The sequence below is a fragment of the Poecilia latipinna genome, unplaced genomic scaffold (genome assembly GCF_001443285.1).
Source record: "Poecilia latipinna isolate Pla-1442-1.1 unplaced genomic scaffold, P_latipinna-1.0 Scaffold164, whole genome shotgun sequence".
Taxonomy (NCBI): domain Eukaryota; kingdom Metazoa; phylum Chordata; class Actinopteri; order Cyprinodontiformes; family Poeciliidae; genus Poecilia; species Poecilia latipinna.
In genome coordinates, this window is record NW_015112780.1 from 386,070 (window position 1) to 393,617 (window position 7,548).

Sequence of the window (7,548 nt, forward strand, 5' to 3'; positions counted from 1 at the left end):
TTTTTCATCATTTCCCATGGTGCTTTAGTGACTGAGACACAAACCTATATCAGGTTTAGGAATTAAGAGCAGTAAGAGTCCCTTTTGTTGGCCTAGTATATTATCAGGACGCAGAGTGTGAATGCTTTGCACTTGAAATGTATTAGCCTACCAATGACTGCATGAGGGAAGTACTTATCAAGTGCAATATTACATTTACCGACACTGTGCAACTCTCATTCTCTCAGAAAAAACAAAACAAACAAAATGTCCACCCTGTGTGCAGCCGTGCGCCGACTCAGAAACGAGCAGAATCTCCAAACATCGTGCTCTCAAGTTTGAACCCTTGTCCGGGCGCCGCTCTAGTGTCTTTTATATGTAACCTAAACCGCTCCCTGCTTGACGTTTGATTGCTGAGAGACAACACCGTCAAATGTTCTCGAGCCAGTAGAACCTCAGCAATGAGTGTCACGTAACCCCTTCTCATTAGTGTGCGTTATACGTACCATTAAATTAGGTCACTCGGACGGCTTTTCCGAGAATTTTTGCACGTCGTAATATAAATCGTCGTGATTTGACGTGCTGCATTTTGTTTGGTGAAGACCGTGTTCCTCTTGGCCGGAGATTCACATTTTTGAGCCTATAAATAAATGAATGTGACACAACTTTGGCGTTCGATTTCTCGTTTATTGGCACTCGCAGACTCGACCTGGGCTGGTGGATTTTTAAAGTTACTGACTTAAAATGTTGGGTAATTTTGATCAAATATACCGGTAGAAGTCTGTGCTGTGCTTGGGACCAATATTTGGATGTGTGTGTGGGTCAACCTTGACCTTGACTGCAGCCCCTAATGCAGGAGGCTGTTCTGTGAATGACTCCAACTCCCCTCACTGTTCGGTGGTATGTAGCAGCCCATAAAGCATGCTTACATCCCACTCTGATTTCAGGGAGTGGAAGCCCGGCCCCGCCCCTTCCTCACACTCTGAAATAGCCACGTCCTTGTCCCCACACGGATCATGGTGTGAGTCGAAGTGTTGTATATATGCGGCCGCGGTTGATTGAGGAGCAGATTGCTGGTGACAGGTCACACTGCGTTCCGTCGTTTTGACCCCCCCCCTAGATTATCGACCCAACAACCCCTCTCCCCCCTTCCTTCCTTGGAGCCCCCACCTGTTAGGATCGCTCTGCAGCTCAGAGCCTCCCTCGCTCTCATACACACATTGGACGGCCTGCGTTAACAGAATTCTCTTATTTCTGACACTCGCCCTGCTGGTTATAAAGGCCATTACGAGTCTTCAAGGTGTGTGTGTGTGTCTGAGTGTGTGTGTGTGTGTGTGTCTGGGTTGAAAAGACGCCTGTCACAGCACGCTCTCGTAATTGCCCTCTTAGCCAATTATCCCCCATTTAAAAGCAAGTCACCTGCTCTGCTCCCCGTGTCCACATGAATGCAAGTGCACAGGCTCACACACACTCAGCCGATAACATAGAAGCTTAATATTTAATCATTGTTTGTCTCTGAGTGATTTGTTTGTTTACTGAGCTTGTGTATGAGCTGTTTTGTTGTGTGATTTTTGGTTGTTATTCATGCTGTTGTCTTTTCTTTCCCTCAGATTCTGATGCACACCAAAGACATGGTTCAGAGGGTAAGCTGTAAACATATTCTTCCTTTGAACTACAAGTTTGCTTAATTTCATTTCTTTGTTGTTGCTGCTCTTTTTTTGCTTGTCTTTTTGTTGGGGTTGTTTCTTTTTCTCTGCTCACCACCTTTGTGTCTTTACAGTTGGATTAGTGTTTTTTTTTTTCTTGTGTTTTGTGAATAAAATCACTGCAATTATTACAAGTGAAATTGTTGTATGTCCATTTAAGCCATCTGTTCACATTAAGCACATATTGCGGAAAAAAGTCAAAAAGCCCATGTTGGGTACGTGTTTTAGGAGTTCTGATGGTTCATTGTATAGTCTCTGCTTTTATTTGTTGATTTTTGTGGCTCAGATGAACCTGGAAGTCATTTATGGCGACACAGACTCAATCATGATCAACACAAACAGCAAATCACTGGAGGAAGTCTTCAAACTTGGACATAAGGTCTGCGAGTTTATTTACACTCACTGCCTTAGAAAAGCTCTCTGGTTTTCAGCTGTTTAAAGTTACTACTGTGAATCTGATTTATGTCTAGATAAAGGCAGAGGTCAACAAGCTCTACAAACTCCTGGAGATAGACATCGACGGTGTTTTCAAGTCTCTGTTGCTGCTGAAGAAGAAGAAATATGCCGCCCTGGTGGTGGAACAGCACGGTGAGGGACGATACAGTGTAAAGCAGGAGCTCAAAGGCTTGGACATCGTTCGCAGAGATTGGTGCGACCTGGCCAAGGAGTGTGGGAAGTACGTGCGACAGATCCCGTGTGTTCCCAGTGTCGGATTCATTCAGACACAAACCAGCATTCACAAATTCAGAAGGAATGTTTTCACTCACGATTTTGGGAAAACGCGACTCGTCTTCTCCTTCCCCCAGCTACGTGATTGGCCAGATCTTGTCGGACCAGAGTCGGGATGTCATCGTGGAGAACATCCAGAAGCATCTGGTGGAGGTTGGAGAGAAGGTGGCGAACGGAGACATACCACTCAACCAGTATGAGATCCACAAGGTAAAGATGGCAGGAATCAGAAAGTTCTCTTGTGTTCCGTTTCTGATTTGCTTCTCCTTGTTCAGGCACTGACCAAGGACCCTCAGGACTATCCAGATAAGAAGAGTCTCCCTCATGTGCACGTTGCTCTGTGGATAAACTCACAGGGAGGTCGGCGTGTCAAAGCCGGAGATACAATCTCATACCTCATTTGCAAGGTGCTTAAATATGAGCTCTACACATCTTGGATGCCTTTCACAATTCTTTCCACCTGAAATGCGTTGGTGTGTTATCTTTTGTTACAGGATGGCTCCACGTTGGCGGCCAGTCAGAGGGCCTACGCTCTGGAGCAGCTTCAGAAGCAGGAGGGTCTCAGCGTGGACATGCAGTATTACCTGGCCCAGCAGGTCCACCCTGTAGTTTCTCGCATCTGCGACCCAATCGAGGGGATCGATGCGGTGCTCATAGCTTCATGGTTGGGTAAGGTCATTACACATTATGATATGCTCAGGAAGCTCTTATATTGCCTCCATTCCAACTTTGTATAGTTAGCAACCAATTGTTTGGGAGGCAAAGAAAACGCCTCATCTGTCCTACTATGCCAAATGTAAACACGTACCACATATTGATTGGACTTGAGTTGATCTCACCTGTGAAAACGCGCTGATTGAAAGGCGATGTGTGTCCCAGGTCTGGACCCAGGTCAGTTCAGATCCCAGCAGCAGCATCAGAGGGAGGAGGAGGCCGACGGCACGCTGGGCGCGGCGGCCCAGCTGAACGACGAGGAGCGTTACAAAGACTGCGAGAGGTTCACCTTCACCTGCCCCCAGTGTGGCACCGACAACATCTACGACAGCGTCTTCGAAGGAGCGGTGAGTGACTGAACCAATCGGAACGCTGAATCCACACTGATGCTGCCACGAAGTGAAGGAGTAAAGGGTTATTCGCTAATGTGATCCAGGTAGTCATCCGATATCAATTAATGTCTTTATTATGAGTGAGAAGGGTTAAGATTTGACAGAAGCAAAGCCTTGACCAAAAACGATGTCATCAACACGAATAAGGAGCGTCGGCGTGGGAGCCTGTTAGTAACACTTCCTGCGAGGGATTCATGTTTTCGCCTTCCTCCATATTGTGTCTCCGGCTGTATTTTTAGACAGCTGCCCGGCTCCGAAGCGGACTTGTTTTCATTGGCATAGCTTTGGACTCCGCAACTTGAAAAGCCTAACCCCGCCGCTCTCTGGACACACACTTGTACACACGTACACACTCATCTCCTACCATTTGTCAGGCCAAGGTCCTGAGTTGGAGTGTTATCAGCTTCTAATGAGGAGCAGGGCGCAGCTTTTTCTTGTCTGGAAGGCTCCAATAAAACAGACGAGCCTCTGTCCTCGGCAGGAGGAAAGAAGTTGCATTAAATTAAAAGAGGAGTATCTCACACACACGCATGCACTCACCATAAAAGGAGGAGATCTTTACGCCATTAGACGAACGAGCGTGTTTCAGCGAAAAGCATATTTCTGTTTGAGCGTCATAAATCTCCTACTAATACCAGAATGACCTGGATATAATCAGTCTGAATCATTTCAAAAATTCAAAATAACTATTAAGTCGGTGTTTATCTTAACCATATCCACCACGTGCTTGAGGGCTGGTATGCACGCAGACACGCCTCAAACTGATAAGGCTGCGAGTTAATTAAGGTGGCGAACACGGTTTAACAGCTTTGTGAGAGGGGAGGACGGATGGGCCTTGACTCCAGCACTGACACAGAGCCAGAGATGGTAGGAGGCGGCGGCGGTGATGGGCGATGGAGGACAGAGAGGGGAGGAAGGTTGTTTGATGGGGGGTAGCTAGAGAGAGGAAGGATGAAAAGAGCGCTGGGTATCCTGTGTGGGCAGTTGAAACGCAAAGCTGCATATTATCAAACCGGGATAACAGACCAAAGTCTTTTTAAGCTGCAGAATGTAAAGATGACATTTGGTTGTGTTTGCTGAGCACCTTCTCTAGTTTATTTACCCGCTTCTTGATAAATTATCTTACAAGTTAATAGTGTGTAATTTTTATTAGATCCAACTTGTTTGGTTTGGGAGTGAGAGGGGGTCGCATATCAAAATGAAGTCTGGAATGAAACAAGACAGATAAAAAGCAAGAGAGGAAGGAGATAGTGGAGTGGGAAGAAGGGAGTCTGCTTTCATCTGAACTCGACTGGAAAAAAAAAGAAAAGGAGGAAAGCAACGAGAAGAAGGGTTCCTTCACAGTATTCCAGAAAAATATTTAATTTCGACACTATTGCATCAAGGATATTGATTATGATTCAACTATTCTGAATAGGACTTTGCCCCCACCACTCTCAATGAGCAGAATATGCAGCGATATTGCTCTTGAAAAGTTTATGGTTTCTTGTTAGATGTGTGCATCGGTCAGGATTTGTTTTACCTTGATCTAACTCATTTAGGGTAACGTATCTGATGCCAAGTCCTGGTCCTGACAGTTGATTAAAAACTAGTTGTGGCATGTATTTGCAGAAGAAGAAAACTGGTGAAAAATGTTTACAGACTGTCTTTTGTGTGTGTGTGTGTGTGTGTGTGTGTGTGTGTGTGTGTGTGTGTGTGTGTGTGTGTGTGTGTGTGTGTGTGTGTGTGTGTGTGTGTGTGTTTTGTTTGTTTTTCTTCCATCTTCTAAATAAGATAACTGGACTTTTATTTGCTGAGAACCCAGATACCAGTTCTTTTGGTTTGGTTGCTTGCCAATTGGTTTAAAGTTTTAATATAGTTGGCTGTTATTTTAAGTGACATTTTAGGAAATTTAACCCGGAATTTAATCCTGGAAAAGTAGGGAGTAATGTGGAGGAAGAATAAAAGTGTGGCTCTTATTAGAAAAGCCCAGAAGTTTGAGGCAGACTGTGAAATATTACCCTATTTTTTCTCACTAAAAAGAAGCGATGCAAGCAAACGAAAATCACTCTTCATGGCTGGCTGGGGGGGGGTCACTTGCTCAGTTTTCTGTCATTGACTTCTCTGCAGAAACCTTTTATTTTTTTATGTTTTTTACCGCTGTCAATGCGACAGGTAAATGGAGTTCAGGTTCTAAGGGCCAAGTGTTTAAAGTGATTGCATTTAGTGTAATTGTTATGTTGCGGGACTTCCTTTCTTCATTGCATTAACTATAAGCCGTCCTGTCAAGCGGACAGTTCAGGGGGTCACACTGACCTCTTTCCTTCACGGGACAATAATGTTAAAATTCATTGTGCATGGGCGGGGGGCACTTTCAGCTTTTATATTGCCAGTGTTTGACATGCTCTTTGGTTGTGGTTTAAAGTTAATGGACAAGTTTCCATGTTGCAATACATAACTGCTTTTTTCCCGATTACTGCAGTAAATATGGAGCTGTGATGAGTGTTGCATGCTCTACTTATGCAAGTAATTGTTTCTCTTTTACATCATTTAAAATCAAACTTTGTTTAAAAAAATGCATGATGTATTTGGATTTTTATTCATCTTTTTCCTTTCTGCTTCTTTTTAAAGAGTTTCTTTAAGAGCACTTATAATATTTTTTGGGTTATAATTCCCTAATCGATTTCTAAACTATTGCAAAAATATTGACGTGAATTTATTTATTTATTTATTTTTAATATTCTGGGATTTGACGTGTTTCCTTTTCCAGGGTGATAGGGCTGAGCCCAGTTTGATGCGTTGCTGTCACATCCCTTGTACGAACAGTCCCGTCAACAACGTTGTCAACATCAGCAACAAGCTGCAACTCGACATCCGGCGCCACATCAAAAAATACTACTCTGTAAGTATATTTGACAGATATTGTAGGAGTTTTAGTGAATGGACAACTCAGACACGTTTCTTGTATACAGAAGTGCAAAAGTGCTAAGCAACAGTTGTGTTATTTACCCTCGGTAGGGGACATAAACCCCCCCCCCCATAAGTAAGATGTCCTGCTCTCTCCTAATTTCAATTATCAAAATATTGTTTTAGCTCTTGTGATCTGTATTGCAATAGATAATAGAGGTAACATTTAATATTTTAAAACTGATCACTTAATAAAATTTTCTTTAGCAGCTTAGATTAGCAATTAGCACCACCAGCATTACTAAAATGATGGTCTTCACGTGTATTTTTTGATGGATGTAAAATCCAAAAGAATTTCTAAATGGAACATGTTTCATGAGGTACACAACTAAAAAAACAAAACAAAAAAACATAGAACTCAACCTTGAATGAAAAGCAAACCTGTCTTAAAAAATAATTTCCTTTTAAATCGCTTTTTCCCCCCAACTCTGCTACCTAATTGACACAGAGCTAAGTTTAACTCTTATTTACTCAGTCATTTCTTTGTCAGAGCATTTACATATGGCGCTTTCACTCATCGGAAAACGATTGGATTTTTCATTTTCTTACTAGCTGGTCACAGATCAAGCTCTAAATTGTTTGATTTCAGTCACCAGCCAATTTCTCTCTTCCTCTCCGGCGTCGGGATTTTTCCACCCGACGGGTGTTGCGCACACAGCAAGCGACACATGTTCTTAAGTAAATTAAATCAAAGCGCCAACTGAGAAATTACAGTGGTCAGATAAATGACTGCATAATGTAATGAAAGAGCCAATGCTTCCAGAAAAGTATCTTTGAAATGTTCCAGCTCTGCTTAAAATAACAGGGGCTCCAACAGATGCAGCTTATGATGGTAAGAGAAGCCATCATAAAGATGTTACACTAAAGATAAAAACCCCAGCAGGGCATTGCGGCTGACATTTTCAGCCAGAGAGCACACTCTGTGTGGAAAATGAGGAGAAGCTCTATAAGGAGTTGTGGGAGTGATCACCTTTGGCATCAGCAGCAGTGGCTGTTGTATTTTGTTTTTCTACTTTGTGACTTTTTTTTTTTTTTTTTTTTTTTTTTATTTTTAAAATTTTTTTTTTTTTTTTTTGTGTTTT

The 7,548-nt window shown here is 42.9% G+C and overlaps 1 protein-coding gene across 2 annotated transcripts in view; it reads left to right on the plus strand.

Moving 5' to 3' along the window:
• The window catches only part of pola1 (polymerase (DNA directed), alpha 1), a 60,265-nt gene that overhangs the window by 18,622 nt on the left and 34,095 nt on the right, over positions 1-7,548 (plus strand). For both annotated transcript variants that reach the window (XM_015029826.1, XM_015029827.1), the window contains exons 27-34: positions 1,590-1,622; positions 1,972-2,064; positions 2,156-2,361; positions 2,492-2,624; positions 2,690-2,821; positions 2,909-3,083; positions 3,294-3,475; positions 6,270-6,401. In XM_015029826.1, the coding sequence (XP_014885312.1) occupies positions 1,590-1,622; positions 1,972-2,064; positions 2,156-2,361; positions 2,492-2,624; positions 2,690-2,821; positions 2,909-3,083; positions 3,294-3,475; positions 6,270-6,401 (1,086 nt within the window). The remainder of the gene's footprint in view (positions 1-1,589; positions 1,623-1,971; positions 2,065-2,155; positions 2,362-2,491; positions 2,625-2,689; positions 2,822-2,908; positions 3,084-3,293; positions 3,476-6,269; positions 6,402-7,548) is intronic.